General features: G+C 36.1%; 1 protein-coding gene across 1 annotated transcript; it reads left to right on the forward strand.

Moving 5' to 3' along the window:
• The first annotated feature begins 732 nt into the window (after positions 1–732).
• LOC107830542 (G-type lectin S-receptor-like serine/threonine-protein kinase At5g35370) lies at positions 733–11,119 on the forward strand. Its single transcript, XM_075223950.1, has 4 exons — positions 733–877; positions 1,241–1,328; positions 9,623–10,391; positions 11,093–11,119. The coding sequence occupies exons 1-4, from the start codon at positions 733–735 to the stop codon at positions 11,117–11,119; spliced, it is 1,029 nt and encodes a 342-aa protein (XP_075080051.1).
• Positions 11,120–22,456: the final 11,337 nt, after the last annotated feature.

A 22,456-nucleotide genomic window follows, 5' to 3' on the forward strand; every position in this document is an offset into this window, starting at 1 on the left:
AGGGCCGACGCTGTCTTCGGGTGGTGTGCCCGTGGCCATCTGAGTAAGACGTCCGTACCTTGCACCTTCTTTGATGGTACAGAGCTCGGCGTCCGAGCTCGAGCTTAGATGGACTGTATCGAGAGAATGGTCTTCCTACTTGTTGTGGTGATCGTCGTTTGGAATCCGTCACAAATTCGAGGTGCGGGAGTGATTTGGTTCGTTAGTCCGAACCGCCCCATTGGCTTTGGTCTGACATCGTTGGTATGCTTGATCGAACCACCTGAATTCATGAACATATGTTTTATTTGAAATAGATCAAATGAGGGAGAGGGTTACCAATGCGTCAGTGTGAGGCCGAGTGAAGTCTTGGTGTCCTTTTCTCTGGATGTAAGGGTGTCCTCTGGAATATATCCCTGGACCCGTTTTTCCCTGGAGACGAACATTTTTACTCTCCATTTTATGAGTCCTTGGAGGTTGTCGCCGCTCCTCCACTGTCGTGATAATACGCCGCGGCTTGTTTGCTTCATTCTTCCCGGTTGCCTTCCTCTCTTGGGGCTGGATTCGAGCCTGATCGCTCGTCGGTACTCGGTGGCGATTTTATTGAGTAGCACGGATGTTGTCCTCCTGAGCTAGTGGCCATTTTTGACCCCGTGGCCGTGCGCGCCCTACGGTTCCCGCTCCAGGTTGCGGTTCCTTCGGAGGGGTCTTGGTTGAATAGGTATGAATCATTCGGCGTCCTTGGTTTCGCTTATGGTGATCACAACGTTTGGTATAGCAATGCTGAAATCATATTCTTCTAGGCAGGGTGCCCCTACCGGCCATGCCTCGTCGAATCTGGTTCTGCTGAAGATTCCTCGAGGATGTGGCCCTCGAGCCATTTCTCGATTATTGGGAGGTAGGTTGCATCTTGTGGCGTTCCTCCTATCCGCAGCGCATGGATGGTACCTCCATCTTTTTGGCATTAGTTTCTTTGCCGGGATCCTGCTTGGGTATACCGAGCTCAAGGAGGCTCCCGGATGGTCGTCCACGGCCCTGATTCGTGGCTGATGTCGGGTACGGGCATCCGACCAGATCTCGGCTGGGTGTCTGATCAAGCTTCGTTTGAAATGTCCTAGAGTCGTCGGGCATGGTTCGTTTAGGCTTCGAGCGAAGGTCTGTGTTGCCCAGTCACCCGAAACCGGGGGCGATCTCATTCGCTCTATTAGGGAATGAGGTACGACTTCCTATGGCGTTTCATTCTCTCTTTGTTCGGCCTCAGATGTGTCGGGCTCTCCTGTTGCTGCTTCGATGGCATCAGCATGTGCTTCTACAGAGGAATCTGTTGATACGGTAAGCGAGTTTATGAGGTCAGGCGCAAGGCTAAGGCGCCACATCATGGTTCCTTTTGAGAGTGTTTCCCCGAACTTCTTCAACGAGATGGGCTCGAACTCATCATCCTGAGGGTCGCTGCCTTTTCCAGCACACGTGTAAGCGGTGGTGCGCTTGTCGGGATCCGAGGTCCTGTTGTACTTAGGGATTTTTGGCGTTCCGGATTTCCGTGAAGCGAATTTCGGGACCGCTTCCTTGGGGGACAACTATTGCATGAACATCCACGACCTTGACTTGATCCTCTTGGAGAGATCCCCAAGCAACTTCGCTACGGCAGGGTCTGTTATCGATCCGTTGTTGCATGATCTCTCGGGTACTAGATCGGCGCGGGGAGCTGTTTCCGGTGCTACTGTGCTGGGAGTTTTCGGATGGTTCTACAACTGAGCGACAACCAATTGTTGTGCCTACAACATTTCAAAAATATCGTGAAAACTAACTTCCTGTGTTTCCCGAGCCGGGGTTTGTTGGGCTTCATGTTGGTCGATATGTTGTATGCTCCCATCGGTGTGCGAGGCTTCGTCGACCTGCTGTGCACCTTGCGAACCCGCGTCCGCTGGAATTGGCCCAGATGTGTTATCGGGGTTCTGCGGCGTCGTGCCAACCACTAGAACAGCCACACTATTTCCGCCGTGATTTTCGGGGTAGTCGTTCTCGACTCTGTTTACCGAGCCAAACATTTTGACCTGAAATCAAGAGATCTTTGGACAAGAAAAAGTGTGAAAGATAACGTGTGTTTGTGCAATGGAACCAACAAGAAAAATAATCACTATTATTTTTAGCCCCACGGTGGGCGCCAAACTGTTTACCGTGAAAATGGTAACAACAATTAAATTTGTAAATGAGATTCTAAAAATACGTGATCTATTCTCGAGCTAGTTGTTTAAGGCAATTAATGCTAGGAATGTGAAGTTTAACGATGAAATGCAAGCTAAAACGAGGCAGTAATCAAACAGAGGGGCATGTTGCCCGGATGTAGGACTGGTCGATGGGGGACCTTGGGGTCGGTGTTCAGGTCGAGCTCGAGCTATCGGGGGCGATCGAGTATGGGATAACAATTGAGATATGATTAAATAAAGCTCTTTATGGCCAATACCAAGTGATAAAATGAAGAACAAGTAAGAAAATGATAAATGTTAAAGTGGCCTCGGGCCAGTGAGAATGAGCAAGTTAGAAAGAAGAGAGAGAGAGAGAGAGAGAGAGATATTATTGCACTTGTGGAGAAATGGAGCAACATCAGCCCTTTACAAGGTACTGCGAGTCCCCTTTATATAGGAGGGGAACTCGGCTATAGTACAACATGCATTAATTGTTAAGTATGGAGATGGGACGGCTAGATGCGACGTTTTGGCGTAGGCCCTGGATAGGCCGGCTTTGCCAGACCTAACCGCATGCCTTGGGAGCTTCTCCTTCTTGTTCTGGCTTCGATTTCCATCTTCTCTGAATCGGGCCTCGACGGGCCCCGAGGTAGGGTACCTCGGTCGTGACTTCCCATCCTCGGGTTCTCGAGGCGGTCTTCCGAAATGACTTGATAGCGAGAAATCAAGTCCTCTGATTTCGTCGCGTACAATTAGTAAATTAAATAATGCTAACAAAAGAACAAACCAAAATCAAATCAATGCTAATGCTAACAAAAGACATTCAATTCAATACTACGAATGGGAATGTATTGAATATCTATTTTTTATTTTGCAATAATTTTGGATAAAAATGCATAACCTCTTTTTATTTTTTCTTTAGCGTTTAGTCATGTAATTAATACTCCCTTATTAGTCTACTTATTTTAACATGACTTAGTACTTTTAAATTATGTTTATTTTTATTATGGCTTTTTAATTAACAATATTTATATTGCATAATTTTATTGTCTTTATTGTTGAATATTTTAGGATAATGCCATGACACATCTCATATTTTATATTATTTTCTTGGAAAATACTTTATATAGTTGCATCTTACTAGGATTAAAGAAATATTTTGAGCACAAGTTATATGTTTTGTTCTAGATTTTACCGGAAAAAACCCCCGAAAAAACTCGAATAACCCGAAAACCCGAGAAAATTCGAAAAAGACCGAGATTGAAAAACCTCCGTTTTATTGGTTTGGTTTGGTCTTTAGATTTAATAAGCCGACACAATTGGTTTGGTTTGGTAAATATAAAATCCGAACCAACCCGACCTATGTACACCCTACGTAGGAGTAAGGCATGTATTACCTTACTTTACTAGGCCTAGCATAGTTAAAACTGTTGGTTGGTACAGAACTTACATATGTAATTACAGGTATCTAATGATAACCCGGAAATGATATCTGTAGATCAATTTTAATAGGTTGAAAAAAAGAAGAAGACATTTTCGAGCTAATTATGCAGCTCCAGTATTTAAAAACTCTCTTGCTAGCTTTGAAGACTAACTGCATTGGCATAAAGTTGGAACTTTTCAAGTTCTAGTTTACAATCTGCGGTATGTAGAAATGTAATTAGAGGATCTAGAGGTTGAACAGGTGCAAAGTTTCTTTAAATTAATAATTATAATCATGCTTTACTTGTAATAGCCAGCTGGAGCATGAGGCTTTCAAAGTTTAGTAAATGAAATGAGAAGTCATTTGTTATATTCTTTAGTCAATACTGAGCTGCTGGAAAGAGTATAAAAGTCGAACAAATGTTTAATTTGAAGATAATAGCACATTAAATAAGTTTTTGTTTGTGAGGCTCCTTTCCGTATTGACTGGGCAAAGACAGACACAGAGACAAAGATGTATGAATTTTATTGTAGTTTTCTTTTCTCCACTGTATACAACAAGAAGCTGTAAATCAAAGAAAATCAGAACAGCATGCATTAATGAAACAAGTGATACCAATTTAGTTGTCGAGAAATCAAAACTAATGGAATTATGAGGATTTACAACTTCAATGGTATGTCCTTCCAAATTGCTCGTGAAGAGAGTGCAGCTTAGGCTACTGTAACTGATTAATTTTTATTTGGCCGTCCCTATATATATGTACTTGTCACTAGAAGTCTAGAACACGCTCATTGTTACTCCGGGATATTTCAAAGGAAAAATAAGTTGAAATTATTAAATCATGTTAGTTCTTTTGACTTCTGGTGTTATTAACCAATCCTCGTCTGTTGGCATGCTGGTGTGGTATTTGGTGATTAAAAGATTAAATATTCTATTAATTTAAGAGATAAATAAATATCAATAAAGTTATAATACACCGACTTTATGGTTTAGATTTTTCTTTTCTCCAATATTAAAATCCATGTCCAAAGCCTTTCTTAATTTACTATCTTAGCTAAGATGTATAACCTTGTTAACTTTCTTTTACTCCTATCTAATTAATGATAGAGAGAATTACACATAAGTACAATCCATATATATTAATCAATTATGTGATCTATATATAACTTTGCAAAGCTATAGCCCAAAAATAATAGGCCAAGATTCAACATCTAACTCTAAATAGATTCTCGAAATCACTATTTATTTTTTTTCCCTTCAAAATCTCAAGCTTCTAACCCAGTTACCGAATCAGTAATCATTTTTTTCCCCTTCAAGATCTCAAGCTTCTAACCCAGTTAACGAATCAGTAATTATTACTCAAATGTTAGTTCAACAAACCAAATTCATTTGGGTGGTAAAAATTAGATTTTTAAAAGAATCAACCATTGTAGAGCAAGAAGTGAGTTTAAATTTCTAATTTGATTTTGCGAGAAATTTAGAGTGGGTATTGTTTAGACTTGTTAGAAATATCTAAGGATGTTGTTTGGAGATTTGGACCAGTTTTAAATAAGAATTGTATTTTTATACAAGATAGGCACATTATGTATATAGGTCAATAAAATCATGTAATCATCATATCATATCATCATATTATACTAAAAGCGGGAAGCTTCTTCCTGCAAAGTTAGATTACTATTTTGCCCTTATTGTAAATTATTTTTATGTAAAATGTAATAAAATATTATATATTTAATATAATAAATATGAAATAGTAATATTATAATTAAATGACCATTAAATTACATGACCTTATTAATTAGGGTGAAAAATGTATCAATGGAAGGATAGCATAAAAGTCCGTAGAAGAGAGGTTGGGTAACGTACCCATTTAAGATATATTTTGTCAATTATTAATTAGTGAAAGAAGGAAGTAGCAAAAATAGTATAAAGGAATATGTATCTTCAAATATGTGTGTGCATTTTTTTTTCCAGAAACGGTTACGGTCGACAAAAAAGGTGTAATTAACCAATTTAAGAGACTACTTTTGAATTTCTGTAGCAAAGCAGAAATGAAAAATAGAAAGAAAAGAAATTAACTAAAATGAGAATGAAGGGAAAGAACTCCGTTGATTCTGTAGCAGTGGAAAGAACGAATAGCTTCTCTGCAAATTTTGAATTAAAGCAAACTAAAATAATTGTATATATGGAAGGTTAAACCGTTAAATGGAGGTAACAATGCAACCGTACATGAACTTCTATCAAATTGGAAAGGTGTAATACGTAAAGATAGGAAAAGTTGCAACTTTATGCTTTTTGTTATAAATAAATAATAAAGTAATTGAATAAATGAAATAGCATAGTTTTGGGAAATAATAAATGGCCTTTCTCCTTCAGTTACTCCCATCAACGAGCTCCTTCAGTTTCTCCTAAGACATTGATGGCTGCTTCTTTCACTTTCTTTTCCTAATAAAGTGAGTAAATTCATTATTAACTTAATGTTCTGGTTTTTTTACCCCATTTTCTCCTTCAAGAACACTCTAAAATTGGTGTTTTGGTTTTTTCCCAGACATTGATAGCTGATTTCTTCAGTTTCTTTTCCCAAAGTCACTCAAATTATTACTTTACTTATTATTTGCAGTAATTTCACTCTTTATATTTTGTTCTTTCATCTTCCATGATAAGTCCTTCTAAATGCCTTTCCAGATTCTTCCCAGCACTCTTTATAAATGCACAATAAGGTGTATTTGTCCCATAATCCTTATATTCTTTCTGGTACAGTTTTATTTACAGGTTTTTTGGTTGCCGCATCATAAAATTGGTAATAATTCTACACTCTTATCATTACCTTTAAACTTTATTAATATATTCATATATGTTGCCAGCTGAGCTGACGTCGCTTGATTTTTCAATTAAACCTCAAGAATCAGTAGCTTCTTTGAATATTACTCTTGTTATACTAAAAGTAGGAAGCTCCTGCCTACAAAATTGAATTACGATAATATCCTTTAAAATTTACTCTTTATTATTACATTAAAGTGGCTAAAGATGGAAAATTTTCTTAATTATTACTCCAAGCGTTTTCTATTTCATATTTGTTTTTTTTCCACGGTAGTTACAATTTTACAGTCTATTTGCATTCTTTGCTCTATAAAAGTGATAACACACTGTCTGATCACTAAGGCACAATATTCTGTTTCTCTTGCTATATCAAAAATTCCTTTTTCCCTAAAAATTCTTTGCGGCATGTCCTTGGCAAATGTGCCCTTCACGTTTCCACTTTCCAGAAGTAAGGCTTTTGCTAAATTATTAGCCTTGATGACATGTACATTTGAAGATTAGAAGAATGATGTATTAGCTAATTAACGTTTTCGCTTCCTTTTATTTCTTTCATTTTTAAAATGACTTCTCTTTGTTTTAGCTCCTTTTTCAGTTGCATGTTTCACTTGAAAGTTTAGAAACATTATTTCTTTTTCCTTTTCAAGAATCCATGGACAAAATAGTTAATGATTTATACGGATTAGTGACTTAGTTATCCCATTTAAAAAGTGTAATATGTCACTTATTATTTTGTCAATTTTAACCCATTTTATGTTATTATGCGATTTTAATAGATAAACTGAAAGTTCAAATTTCTTGAATAGCCTACATGGTGCATAATGGATGTTAGATTTGACACATGGTTATTGTGTTATGCTTATACACTAATATACTTTATACAATTCAACTAATATTCTTTTGTCAAATTTACAGATGAAAGGAGTCATAATCTTCTATTAGACAAAGGGTCCTTGTACGTACAAGGATGATATCAATAAAACTTTTTGATGTCAATAACTATTAAATATTTTTATTACGATATACTAGCCACTCTAAAGAAGACCTATGTTGATCAAATTTCTTTGCAACTTATACAAGTTACTACTTTCATTCGACAACAACTTATTGATATGTATGTATCTATAAAAGTAAGAAGGCTACAATTTCTTAAAGATAAGGGAGAAACTTCTAAACGTGAAATATTTGCAACCATAGCCGATGTTGGTCATATTCAAATGTAATCTAGATATTGTTGAAATGTAGAAAAATAAGAAAACTGTCACGTTGAATATTTGATATGACAATCCAATTTAAGTTGTTCAAATGATATAATCCTCTTACCTTCAGCAATTAAGTTAGAGCTTATATTTTCATCCCTTAAATTTTGGTGCAACTCATCTCACACGTATTATAATGTTATTCATACCATTTTAGAAGGTTTATACTATTAGGTGAAAAACAAGTAGGAGGATCTATGTTGGAGTTGTTGCTCCTTTGATAACTTGAATCCACGACCTTAGGATTGTAGGTGAGGGGTGTTGACCATCTGAGCAATCCCCTCTTATCGAGGTACAAAATGTTTTAATATAATTGCAAACAAGCTACACCAAGTTGGAAAAGTTGGTGCAATTGAAATATATATATATAATACACTTGATTTCAGGTGAGATACACTTCATTACATGATTGTCATAAAATTACAACAAGTAATAAAAGTCAAATATATCTAATTAAATTTTTATTGTTCATCTTTGTAGATTCATACGGTGTACAATCGTTTTAACTTCGACAAACAAGTAGCGATCCATATTGATCATTCACATAAACTTATACTTTATTCTTTTGTGAGTAGTTTTTACTCAACTCTTTATTCTAATATTTTTGATATTATTTTACAAAATAGTGTGTTACATTATTTGGCATACACGTGCAGTGCATGTGCCGATGAACTAGTAGTATATAAGAGGCATTTATACACTCATATACACTATTATACAAAATTTACTTCATCTTATTCTCTTATGAAATTTAACTTAAATCACTTTAAATTTCAGTTTTGAGCTAACCAATCAATTGGAACAACCCCTATTCAAACAACTAATAAACTCCATGTTTCATGTCTGCATTACACCTAGGATGTAGAGGCAAATCAAGGGAAGGTTAACTAATAGTTACTGAACTTGGATGAAACTCGGTGTGGAATTGAACTGGGCGTTCATATCTTTTGGAGAGATTACAAATTTTTGAGGAAGAAAATTATTAGCTTAAGCTTCGAAAGAGCTTTAATGGAGTTTTCCAGCTACAATATTCGATGTTCTTTACTCCAACCCTGGTGATGCCATTTCCATCTTATTCCTAGAAGAGTTTCGAAAATATATGGTCTGCAACATGATAATTTCAAAACCCCTCAGATCAGCCACTATGTACATCAGTTATTTGGGCAGATGCTACTTGTTTTCATGTTGTAGCCGATGGTGGCTAAACCGGGTAAGAACCTCAAATAAGGGTTAAACCGAGTAAGGTGTTTCTCCCAAATGTATTATACGTAATTGTTTCTTAATGATATAGGAAGGAAAACAAAAAAGACTTAAAACTCTTTTATTTAGAATAGGAGGAAGACAGATCCAAGTTCTAGGTAATCAAATTTACACCGTCATATCATTACTTTATTTAAAATATAATCAGCAGTTTATATATGACCTTTTTTATAACATAAAGTGTGATCTACTTATAAGTTTTAGTTTAGCAAATTATGATGGCATATATAGTAAATATTTATTTCACATTTTGCTAGTTGAGCCTGCCCTTTTAACCTTCAAATTTTGTTTTATATATATATCACACACATTTCAATATTATGTAGTTTTAGAAAGTTTATATTGATTGACACAGAATACACACGTCCAACACATGCATCCAGAAACTAGTTTACAAATAGCCAATTTGACGAGGATGTCAATTTGAACTAGATGTATAGGGTCAACGCATTCCTTTATTCTTCTTGTTCTCCAAGTTGTAGAAAGTAGGTGTTTGTTGCTTTCCTGACAATATTATATTTCGAATTTAGCAATTAGAAAATTAAAGGTTGACCAAGATGCATTCATGGACGAAAAGGCAAATAATAGCTTAGTGCACTGAGCTTAGACTCTTTCAGACAATCAAAGAACTAAAGGCATTTTGCCTTCTGTTACGTCTTCTTTATGGCTTTATGCTGGATTTTTCTTTGCTTCTTCAGTCTTTGTTGTTATTTTCATTTGATAACAAGCCAACCTTTTGATTACCCAACTGCAGATCTTTCTACAACTTGGGTTAACAGCTTTTCTGCACCCCATTCAGTGAATTTCACCGATGGTTCAATAGTAAGAGCTATACTACTCAGAGGAACCCTTGGTCCGAAATATGCTTGTGGTTTCTACTGTAATGGGAATTGTGAGAGTTACCTCTTTGCCATATTCATTGTGCAAACCAATAGTGTTTCCTTTATTACTTCTCCCAATATTGGGTTCCCACAAGTGGTTTGGTCTGCTAACAGGAATAGTCCAGTTAGGATCAATTCTACATTGCAGCTTACAGCACAAGGAGACTTAGTGCTTAGAGATGCTGATGGTACTTTGGCTTGGTCAACAAACAGTGTTGGAAAATCTGTTGCTGGCTTAAACTTGACTGATGAGGGAAACCTTGTTCTGTTTGATGCCAAAAATGCAACTGTTTGGCAATCTTTTGATCACCCGACTGATTCTTTGGTTCCAGGACAGAAGTTAGTATCAGGTCAGAAGCTAATAGCAAGTGTTTCAACAACAAACTGGACTAAAGGAGGTTGGTTTTCTTTCTCTGCTACCGACGATGGTTTCACTGCTCTCGTCGAGTCAAATCCTCCCCAAATATACTTTACAAGGTCTGTCGGTGACTTCAATACGAGTAGAGGTTCCATGTATGTTATGTATTTGAATGGAAGCTTAGCTTTATTCTCAAATTCTAGTGATCCCAACTATCCACGGACACTGGTGTTGTTTTATTGTCTTATTTATTATTTGGTGGTTGTTATAAATAAAAGGAACACCAGAATTTACGAGGTTCGGCTAATTTTGCTTACTCCTCGGACACAACCAATATTTTATTCCACTTCAAAAATACAAGTGAAATAATACTAAAGAGAGAAGATACAAATGCCTTAAGAAGATAAGAAGGCAAATGAGAGGTGTGTTTAAATCCTAAACATTAGGCCTCCTTTTATAGGGAAAAATTCTCAACCCCAAATTGTCACCCACCGATGTGGGACTTTTGACAATCAACAAATCTCCACCTTGGCAAAATTCCACATCTTCAATTTTCTCTCAATAACAAATTTTGGTTGTCTTCATCTTCATTCTTCAGTGTTCAACAATGTTGATCAAATCGAAACAATGTTGAAACTTGACCGCAGTCACCACTTTTGTCAGCATATCAGCAGGATTCTCTGTAGTATGAATTTTCTTCACCGTGACTCCACTTTCTTCTATGATTTCTCGTACAAAATGATACCGAACATTAATGTGCTTCGTCCTTGCATGATAAACTTGGTTCTTCGCTAATTGAATAGCACTTTGACTATCACAAAAAATTGTGATACTTTTTTGTTCAACACCAAGCTCCTTTAGCAATCCTTGAAGCCAAATTGCCTCCTTTACAGCCTCTGTAATAGCCATGTACTCTGCCTCTGTTGTAGACAAAACAACTGTTAACTGCAAAGTAGACTTCCAACTAACTGGTGCCTTTGCAAAAGTAAACACATAACCAGTAGTTGATCTTCGTTTGTCCAGATCACCCACAAAATCTGAGTCACAGTATCCAACTACAGACTGATTGCATTCCTGCTCAAAAACTAACCCAACATCTACAGTATTATGAATATACCGTAGAATCCACTTCACAGCTTGTCAATGCTCCTTTCCTGGATTATGCATATATCTGCTAATAACTCCAACAGCTTGTGAAATATCAGGTCTCGTACAGACCATTGCATACATCAAGCTACCAACAATATTTGCGTATGGTACCTTTGACATATACTCTCGTTCAGCTTCATCTTTTGGCGACATAGTAGTACTAAGCTTAAAATAGGGAGCAAGTGGAGTACTAACTGGCTTAGTCTTTTCATCTATGCCAAAACGTTTGATAACAACTAGGTCGGGAATCCAAATTAGAGTAAAAATTTGAGAAGTAAATGCGGAAGCAATAACAACAAGGAATTAAACAACTAAAATTAAAGAGATGAAAATAAAGGATATGGGAAGAATTCAAGGAAAGAATTCCAAGAACTTCCAAGAACGTAAGTTCTATAGCCTTGACAAGATCAAAGTAACAACGTCTTGATTTATGGAACAAAACAAACACCTTTACTTAAAAAGCAAATCAAAACAATAGATTCGGATCTTGACCACTTTACGAGTAACTTGAGACAACAATTAATAACTAGTATTAATCGCATTCTAAGAATACCACAAAGGAATCAAAGATATCATAAAAGAGAAGTAATCTTACTACCTTGAACTAAGAACTAGTAAAGGTTGAAAGATAAATCTCAAAGCACAAGTAACAAAGGTTCAAAAGAACTCTCAAAGTATGATATACTTAATCAATAAATGTTGTGTCTTATGAATGAGAAGAACTCCTTATTTATAGGAGTTAAAAGCACTTAAAATAATGTAGGGGGTTGCTAAAAAGTCATCTAAATTAGGTAGGGGGATGCTAGGGGTCACAATAGCCATCAAACTTAGGTAGGTGGCTCCTAAGGGGTAACAAAAGCCATCAAAATTAAGTGGGGGCGGCCAAATCCTTTTGGGGCAGATTTAGGCCTTAAACTATTAGTTTGGGCCATTGGTTTGGACTCCAATTGGGCTCCTTTTAAACACCCCCTTTTGGACCTCTTTTAAGGTCATTTTGAGCCCTATTGGTGGACTTCAAGGGCTGATTTGGTAACCCAATCTTCCTCCTCTTGGACTTCAATTTGGACTACCAAATAATTGTAAAACTTGGACAATTCATATCCTTTGGGATTGAGCTCTTCCTCTACAATTAAAAGCTTCTTTATTTGCCATTGAAGTCTAGCAACCTTAGCTTGCAACTCTTTAGCTTGAGATCTTGTAAATGGCCTTGGAGCTTCCAAAACTCTATCATCTCTATCATTGTCCTTAACTATATTTTGAGCCCTATTGGTGGACTTCAAGGGCTGATTTGGTAACCCAATCTTCCTCCTCTTGGACTTCAATTTGGACTACCAAATAATTGTAAAACTTGGACAATTCATCTCCTTTGGGCTTGAGCTCTTCCTCTACAATTAAAAGCTTCTTTATTTGCCATTGAAGTCTAGCAACCTTAGCTTGCAACTCTTTAGCTTGAGATCTTGTAAATGGCCTTGGAGCTTCCAAAACTCTATCATCTCTATCATTGTCCTTAACTATATCCTTGTTCTTGATGCTATCAACGTTGGAGTATTCTTTTCAAATATTCTTTTTGAGATAAACAGAGTTTCTTTGAACGTCTTTCTCTTATTATCTCCATGCCAAGAATTTTCTTTGCCTCACCCAGATCCTTCATCTCGAACTCCTTCTTCAGTTGAATCTTCAACTTATCAATTTCTTCCGAATTCTTGGAAGCTATCAACATATCATCAACATATAGGAGAAGATATACAAAGGAACCATCTTTAAGCTTGCGCAAATACACACAATGATCATATTTGCTTCTCTTGTACCCTTGCCGCAACATAAACTCGTCAAATCGCTTGTACCATTATCTAGAAGATTGTTTCAATCCGTACAACGATTTTTCAAGTTTGCACACCATATTTTCTTTTCCAGTAACTTTGAATCCTTCTGGCTGAGTCATATAGTTTTCCTCCTCCAAGTTTCCATGTAAAAATGCAGTTTTTACATCCATCTGAACTAGTTCCAAATCCAACTGTGCTACCAGAGCCAAAATAATTCTAATGGAGGAATGTTTTACAACTGGAGAAAACACTTCATTGTAATCAATTCCCTCCTTTTGAGCATATCCTTTGGCCACCAATCTTGCTTTGTAGCGAACATCTACTTGGTTAGGAAATCCTTCCTTCTTTGTAAATACCCATTTGCACCCAATTGCTTTCTTTCCCTTAGGGAGATTGGCCAATCTCCATGTATGATTCTGATGAAGGGACTGTATTTCATCATTCATGGCAATCCTCCACTTATCTTCTTCTGAACTTTGGACTGCGTCTTTATAAGTGGTAGGAACATCACCAGCTACAATTGAGGTTGCACAAGCAACCGTCTCTATGAGACGAACAGGTTTCGTTATTGTTTTTTTTGGCCTGCTGGTTGCTATTGATTCAAGTTGTTGTTGAGGTTCCTGAGTTGGAATTTCCTCTACTGGCTCTCCTTCCAGAGGGTAATCTTCATTTGTTTCCTCCTCTGCTTCTTGTGTAGGAAAAATAAATTTTCCCTCAAACTCCACCTGCTTAGAAGCACCTTCATTTTGTTTTGTATCTTGTATTACCTTATTTACCATAGCAGATTCATCAAAGGTAACATCCCTGCTGAATATTACTTTCTTTGTCATAGGACACCATAAGCGATATCCTTTGACTCCAGAAGTAATTCCCATAAAAATAGCCTTCTTTGCCCTTGGATCCAATTTTGACTCTGTCACATGATAATATGCAGTTGAGCCAAACACGTGCAAAGAGTCATAATCTACAGCAGGCTTTCCATACCATTTTTCAAATGGTGTCTTGCCATCAACAGCAGCAGATGGTAAGCGATTGATGAGGTGACATGCATATGTAACTGCCTCAGCCCAAAATTCTTTGCCCAAGCCAGCATTGGACAACATACATCGTACCTTCTCCAGCAAGGTCCGGTTCATACGTTCTGTCACTCCATTCTGTTGTGGTGTATGTCTGACAGTGAAGTGTCGGACGATGCGATCATTTTCACAAACCTTATTGAAATGATCATTTTTGTATTCACCTCCATTATCTGTGCGAATACACTTGATCCTCCTGCCTGTTTGATTCTCCACCATCGTCTTCCATTTGAGAAAAATTCTCAGCACTTCATCTTTGCTCTTCATTGTATACACCCACACTCTTCGAGAAAAATCATCAGCAAAGGTTACAAAATAGTGCTTCCCACCCAATGAAGGTGTTTTGGAAGGATCCCAAACATCAGAGTGTACATAATCCAAAATGCCTTTAGTATTATGGATCGTTGTACCAAATTTAACCCTTGTCTGTTTCCCTTTGATACAATTCTCGCAAAACTCCAAGTTGCAAGCCTTTACTCCTTTTAACAATCCTTGATCTGATAAAGTTTTCAAGGATTTTCCTCCAGCATGTCCCAAGCGCATGTGCCATAGCCTGGTTGCTTTTGCCTCTTTTTCGTCACTGGATGTTATCGCTGTCCCAATAACTGTACTACCGCGATAACGGTACATGTTATTGTTCTTCCGATTGGCCTTCATTACCACTAGTGCACCGGAGCATACTCTCATCACTCCATTTTCTGCAATGATTTTGAACCCTTTTGATTCTAGGGCTCCCACAGAGATGAGATTCTTCTTCAAATCCGGTACATATCAAACATCTGTTAATGTTCTGATCATTCCATCATGGTTCCTTAATCGTATTGAACCAATGTTGTGAGCACGTGATTTTTGCCTTATGAAAACTACTCCAGAATAAATCAAAAAATAAAATAAATTTCTTTTACTGTGTAATTTTTGAATTTGCGTGGTGTTAAATATTTGTGTTATGTTCATAAATGTTTACTTCGTCATAATGAAATGAAAATTAAAATAAAATACATGTTGCATGCATATAGGATTTAATTATGCATTTGAAAGATAATTTAAATAAAATCACAAAAAATATGCATTCGTTCTATTTTTAAATGTGTCGTTATGTGATTAATGTTTTATCTACGTGTTAATGGTTATTAAAAGATAATTAGTATTATTATAATGATAATTTTGTTTTTATAATTTTTGATTAGGATTTTATTAATTAATAATAAAATAAAAATATAAGTTAGAATATGAAAATCGGACCTGGATTAAAATCCAGGCCCAAACGAAATGAATCCCACAGCCCAATCCAACATCCCCCTGTCCGGTCCAATTCGAACAAGCCTAAACGACGTCGCATGAGGTACCTCAAATCTGAGCCGTTGATTCATTGCAATCAAACGGTCCAGTTCAGCCCTTGCATAAATAAAACGACGACGTTTAGGGCAACTAGATCTGAACCGTTCATCCATTTTGATCCCACGGTCTTAAAAAACTCACTCAAACCCGATCCATTTCAACCCCGGGTTGACCCTTTCCCCAACTTAAATCAAACGATGTCGTTTTGATAAGTGGATTGATCCTGGCCCTTCATCTTACTTGATCGGACGGACAATATCAATCCACCCCACCCCTATATAAGTCCCAAGCCCCTACCCCGGCCCCTAACTGAACACCCCCCTCCTCTCACTGTTCATCATCGTCCCCAAACCCCACTCCTAACCCTAGCCGCCCTAGAATCCCACCGCCTGAAACCCCCTGAACATCCTCTACACAAATCTGACCTTAGTTTCCTTCGAATCAGACCCCAACTCTTCGAATACTAAATCGAAGGTGGGTCTGAAAACTCAAACCTTTCCAATGGCTTCCAAAATAACACCATAGCTTCCCCTAACCACCCTAAGTATAGATCTGTTGTTTGTTTGGTTCGAATCCTCTCAGAACTCTTCGAATCTTCTTTTGAAGATTTGGACCAAACAAGAACTTACCCAGACCTGTTCCAAAGTGACACCAAATAACCCCTAGGCTTCCCTCACCCTTGTGTCGTATTTGGTTCTCCTCAAATCTGACCAGAAATGGTTAAGTCCCAAATCGAACTTTCAAGAACCCTAAAAATACCAGACTTTTGGATTCTGTCCAGATTGAATAAAGATTGAGGTTTAATCGACCTTAGTCGAAGTATTTTCAATGGAAAATACTTCGACTAATGTCTGTTTGATTTCAAACAAAATCCGAAGCCAAGTTGAGTTCGAGTCTGATTAAAATTCAGAGGTACTTTTCTATTTCTGTTTATTCTGTATGTATTTTCGTTTGTTTTAATAACTTGTTAATTTTTCATATTTTTGTTTTGATTAATTCTGTCATCTTTGTATCATGCCCGTCTTATGATCAAAATATGAAACTGTTTCTGTTGGTTGTGATTATTCACAATATAAGTAATCGACTCGATTAAGTTCGTCGATTAGTTATATTATGAATTCTCATTTATGATAATGCTGATTGAAACATTCTGTTTCTATTATTTTAGACTGATTATGGACAAATGTTGTAAATAGTCAACTGATTAATCCTCGTCAATTAAATCATGTTTGTTTGCGAATCAGTGAATTCAAATGTATGCTGTATATATTATTTTCTGAACAGGGCATTGTCAGTATATTGACAATGCTCCTGTGTATGTTTGATCTTGATTCAATGTTTAAGTCCGGTCTGAATTGTTATAATGATTTCAGTGATATGTTGTTATGTTGTTAGTTTTGAATTCAGTGTGATTTTACAAGTGTTGATTAAATGTAATTGTGTTAGAAAGTTACATCCTTAGTTAAGATTCAGTCCAAAACTTTAGGATTGATTATAGCTGCTTAAACAGATTTTAAAATCTGTATTGTTAGATTCTGAATTTAAGGCAGTAATAATAGTAATTACAGTAGGATTTCAGGTTTACTTTGGATTAAAACAGTAGGATAATGTGATAGTGTGCTTATAATGGAATGATAGTGGTTATAATTTAAGTAATAATGGGGAACAAGGGATAATGGGGCTGCTGAAAATCAGGATAAGGGCACTTAGATTTAAAGTATTCAAAAGTAGTTTTAATGGAACTTTTCTGATTTTTAAAAAAAGAGAAAGGGTCCAGGCAGCACTAAAAGAAAGGGGGCAGACCTGTATAAATACAGGATCTGATGGGCAGTTTTAAAAAAAAGGGGGGAGACTCAGTTTTTGAAAGAGAGAAGAAAAAATAATGAGAGATTAAGAGAAAAGTCAGATTTTGAATACAGAGTTTAAAGAAAAACTTAGGAGAGCTTGGAAGAAAGAAAAACAGGAAAAAAAGAGAGCTTTCAGACAGAAAAATTAGAAAGGAAGAAGAGAGAAAAAATCTGATTTGAAAAGGAAAGGGTCAGATTTTGAATACAGATTTGGAAGAAAGATTGAAATCAGATTTTGAGAGGGAGATCTTATCAGTTTTCATAGAAAGAAAGAAAAACTGAAGCATAAAAATAGAATTCTGTCTCAGAAGTCAGGATTGAAGTTGATTCTGTGTTTTAAAATTGAAATTTTTTCAGTCTGTTTTGTTCTAAGTCTCAGAATCAGAAATATTATTCTTTTCATTAAATCTGTCCGGATTTGTTCAATATCATTGTTCAGTTAAAAATCTGAAACTTCCTAAAAGTACTGTCACTGTGCATCTGGGTTCTTCGGGTCTTATTATTGCTCAAACCTGTGGAAAGACTGCTATTCCGTTGATTTTGTTACTGCTGCTACTGCTGAAATTTACTCCTTCTACCTTCATTTTCAGGTACATATCCTTTTAAATTCTATGTTGGAAAGAGATTCAGCATGACCGATAAATGAAGCTTGAATTGTAATAATGTCTGTTATTCATTTGAGCTCTTTAATTAAAAATTCAGTTTTGTTTCTTGATCAAATAAGTAATATATGTTGATAGGATGACTGTAAGTTAAATGTCCTTTATTGAAGACTGTATAAGTGTTGTAATAAGGTTAATTTTCTAAATTTTCATTAAAGTATAGTTATGATTGAATTGTTAAGATAGGGAATATGGCAGGAAGTTGGCTATTAGTTAAGTCCTATGACATTGTTAGTCAGGTATAGAATATTCTAAAATATTAAGAAAATGCATGGTTAGTGTAATTCGATTGTTTGGTTGTGGATTAAAGTCAGATGTTGTTAGTTGAATAAAGAGTAGTATAAAAATGTCAAAAACCATATTGCTAGTTTATTCTAATACCTGATTTAGTTATGGATTGAATGGTGTGAGTTATACGTTCATATATGGCGTAATAACAGGTATATATATAACCATTAAGGGATGATGAATTGATGTATCTCATTATGATGTTAAGAATATTATGAATGTTTAAGCGTACAACTATGTTGTATGTAATACAATTCGAATTGAATCAATTTGCATAATAACTCTATTCTCATCAATTTGATCATTTATCGTTATAAATAAGCGGAGTAATTATAATTCTGGATCAATAAATAAGCGTGTGAGAATGAGGTGATATGTATAAGAACAAATCACAACACTTTATATCAATGGTAAATAAAAGTAGAATTTGCATTAATTAAAATAAAATAAAAAAAATTGTTCAAAAATACTTCTTCCCTTCATAAATTATTTTTGTGAGTTTCATATGGCATTCATCCTTTGGTATATGTATATGTTGTATTTGTGAAGGATAATATTAATCATGTTCTTATTTTACTTTGAATTTGAATAGTCTTGGGATGAACATAATTAATACTCGGAAATTATAGTCAACGGGCAATATTTAATAAATTGTGAATTCTTTTAAAAGAATTTAAAGACATCCCTTGAATATGAATTTCTCAGTATTTTATATAAAATGTGTAGATACAACAAACAATTTGTGGAAAAATTCATAATACCATTAAGAATATTTGGTGTGATTAGGGATACGTTCGCGTAATCTGATTATACCAATAAAAGCAATTCGAATTATGCGTACGCACAATTTCGAATGAATATTTAATATAAGGGATTTCTTCGAGGACGTTAAATTAATTTCATAAAAACCCGAGATGTGCGGGTCACTATTTAAGAAAAACAAATATTCTTGATTCGACACAATTTCGAAAAAATGATTGCTTAATAAATATATTATCAAAAGTTATTGTGTACACGTACGCGTGACACAATTCCGCATTTTTAAATTTATAACACGAATATACGTACGCGTAATTCGATTCAAAGAAGGGTCCTTAATCACAATAAGTAAAAGCGGTAGAAAAATCACGTAACAAAATGTATTTAATAAAATCAAGATAATTAAGCTAATAATAAAAACAGTTAAGCGACCGTGCTAGAACCACGGAATTCGGAAATGCCTAACACCTTCTTCCGGATTAACAGAATTCCTTACTCAGGATTTCTGGTTCGCAGAATAATAAACAGAGTCATATTCTCCTCGATTCAGGGATTAAAATTGGTGACTTGGGACGCCTTAAAATTCCCAGGTGGCGACTCTGAAATAATTAAATAAATCCCGTTTCGACTGTCCTTCAATTGGAGAAAACTCCCCACGCGCCCCGCGAGCGCGGTAAAAAGGAGGTGTGACAGCTCACATATGGCATTCATCCTTTAGTATATGTATATGTTGTATTTGTGAAGGATAATATTAATCATGTTCTTATTTTACTTTGAATTTGAATAGTCTTGGGATGAACATAATTAATACTCGGAAATTATAGTCAACGGGCAATATTTAATAAATTGTGAATTCTTTTAAAAGAATTTAAAGACATCCCTTGAATATGAATTTCTCAGTATTTTATATAAAATGTGTAGATACAACAAACAATTTGTGGAAAAATTCATAATACCATTAAGAATATTTGGTGTGATTAGGGATACGTTCGCGTAATCTGATTATACCAATAAAAGCAATTCGAATTATGGGTACGCGCAATTTCGAATGAATATTTAATATAAGGGATTTCTTCGAGGACGTTAAATTAATTTCATAAAAACCCGAGATGTGCGGGTCACTATTTAAGAAAAACAAATATTCTTGATTCGACACAATTTCGAAAAAATGATTGCTTAATAAATATATTATCAAAAGTTATTGTGTACACGTACGCGTGACACAATTCCGCATTTTTTAAATTTATAACACGAATATACGTACGCGTAATTCGATTCAAAGAAGGGTCCTTAATCACAATAAGTAAAAGCGGTAGAAAAATCACGTAACAAAATGTATTTAATAAAATCAAGATAATTAAGCCAATAATAAAAACAGTTAAGCGACCGTGCTAGAACCACGGAATTCGGAAATGCCTAACACCTTCTTCCGGATTAACAGAATTCCTTACTCAGGATTTCTGGTTCGCAGAATAATAAACAGAGTCATATTCTCCTCGATTCAGGGATTAAAATTGGTGACTTGGGACGCCTTAAAATTCCCAGGTGGCGACTCTGAAATAATTAAATAAATCTCGTTTCGACTGTCCTTCAATTGGAGAAAACTCCCCACGCGCCCCGTGAGCGCGGTAAAAAGGAGGTGTGACAGCTCTGGCGACTCTGCTGGGGAACAAACAGTAAACTATAACCCAGAACCATTGGTTCAGGGTTTAAAGAATTCGAGCTTAAAATATCTGTGTTAATTGGCTTTATTTACTATCTGATTTTCAACTGTTTATATGCTAATATGCTAAATGTTGCTTTTTACCGCGTTAATATTATTTGAATTGTGAATATATACAACTGCTGTGAAACCCCCTTCTTTCTGAGTCTTCTGAATTTATGGTGTACACGTGCGCGTGACCCACCTTTCTGTTAAAGTCATACCAAATAAGACGGAGTTGGGACAAGTAACTAGGCCGGGTAGACTTTCGTGCTCCCGGTACGTTGCCCCCGCTTCGGCTCAAACTGTCCGTTTGGGTAAGCTAGGTTTAGAACAATCAACCTCAGGTTTTACACTTAGAATAACTCAGCCATGTACCGGATCCCTAGTAGGAACGTCTATTTGCATCATATACATTTGGCCTTGGAGACTCAACACAGGGGTTGGGTCTGTCTAGGACAGGTGAACCCGAAACAAAAAGACCATCCTGATGCATCCTACTTGCTACTTGTGCATTCATTTGCTTCGAACATGCTTGTTGACCAGCTTAAACGAAATCATGGTGAGAAGAGAGGAATAAAATGGGTTGTTTTTTTTTTAAAAAAAATAAAAAATTTCAAAAAAGAAAAAAATAGTTTTAAATCTTGAAATAAAGGTATTTAATAAATAAAAATTTTCGAAAATGATTTTTTTAGTATAAATTTTCAAAATGAATTTTGACTTTATTAAAATTAAATTTCAGATACAAAATGAGCACCACACAAAGCCTCTCGTCCACGAGTACAGAAGAATTTCTATTTCAACTTCAAATGTGGTGGTATGATTTAGGCGAAGATGGTAAAAAATGGGTCGTCAAGCATTTGGGAAATCTCTCGGACATTATGAAAGTTAAACCCCGTGATGATCTGATTGCAGCGTTAGTAACTTTTTGGGACCCTGCTCACAATGTCTTTCGTTTCTCTGACTTCGAGCTTACTCCTACATTAGAGGAGGTAGCTGGATATGGTGGTTTTGACGGAAGTCTAAGAAATCAAAGCTTGATATTCACAAAGGCTCCTTCGGACACATATGATAGCTACAAGACGAGTCCATCAACCATACGTCTGATGATGTTGATGACTCTGTTGTAACTAATGAGAAGTCTGAATCATCACAATCAGCTACATTTGAATCCATAATGGCCTTTCCATTGTTATGTTTGACATTATTCTTCAACTTCGGACAGTCTTTCTTCCAGTGCCCCTTTTCTCGATAAAAAGCACATTCATCTTTGCTGGGTTTAGATCTTGACTTGGATCTTCCCTTCTTTGTCCTCATTTGATTTTGAGGACGACCCCTCACAACCAGTGCTTCTCCTTCTCCGCCCTTTTGTTTTTCTCCCTTTCTTTGTTCATAGCTGTACAAAGCCGAACAAACTTCTCTGAGAGAAATTTCGTCATTCCCATGGAGTAGAGTAGTTTCAAGGTGCTCGTACTCATCAGGAAGTGACCCCAATAACATCAAGGCCAAGTCACCATCATCAAAAGTTGGATCCATATTTTGAGTGACCAACTTATTGAAACTGGTGATATGTTCGTTCATTGTGGTACCAGGAACATAGGTGAAGCGAAACAGTCTCTTCTTCATGTACAATTTATTTTGACTGTTTT

Source organism: Nicotiana tabacum, chromosome 10, assembly GCF_000715075.1.
Source record: "Nicotiana tabacum cultivar K326 chromosome 10, ASM71507v2, whole genome shotgun sequence".
Classification (NCBI taxonomy): Eukaryota; Viridiplantae; Streptophyta; class Magnoliopsida; order Solanales; family Solanaceae; genus Nicotiana; species Nicotiana tabacum.

What these genes read in the sequence shown, in the direction of transcription:
- LOC107830542 (XM_075223950.1), top strand. Translation starts at nt 733, where the DNA reads ATGGTGATCACAACGTTTGGTATAGCAATGCTGAAATCATATTCTTCT. An exon ending in CATTTCTCGATTATTGGGAG is followed by an intron (nt 878 to 1,240) that starts GTAGGTTGCATC and finishes GTTCGGCCTCAG; the next exon opens with ATGTGTCGGGCTCTCCTGTT. An exon ending in CCAACTATCCACGGACACTG is followed by an intron (nt 10,392 to 11,092) that starts GTGTTGTTTTAT and finishes CCTCTGTTGTAG; the next exon opens with ACAAAACAACTGTTAACTGC.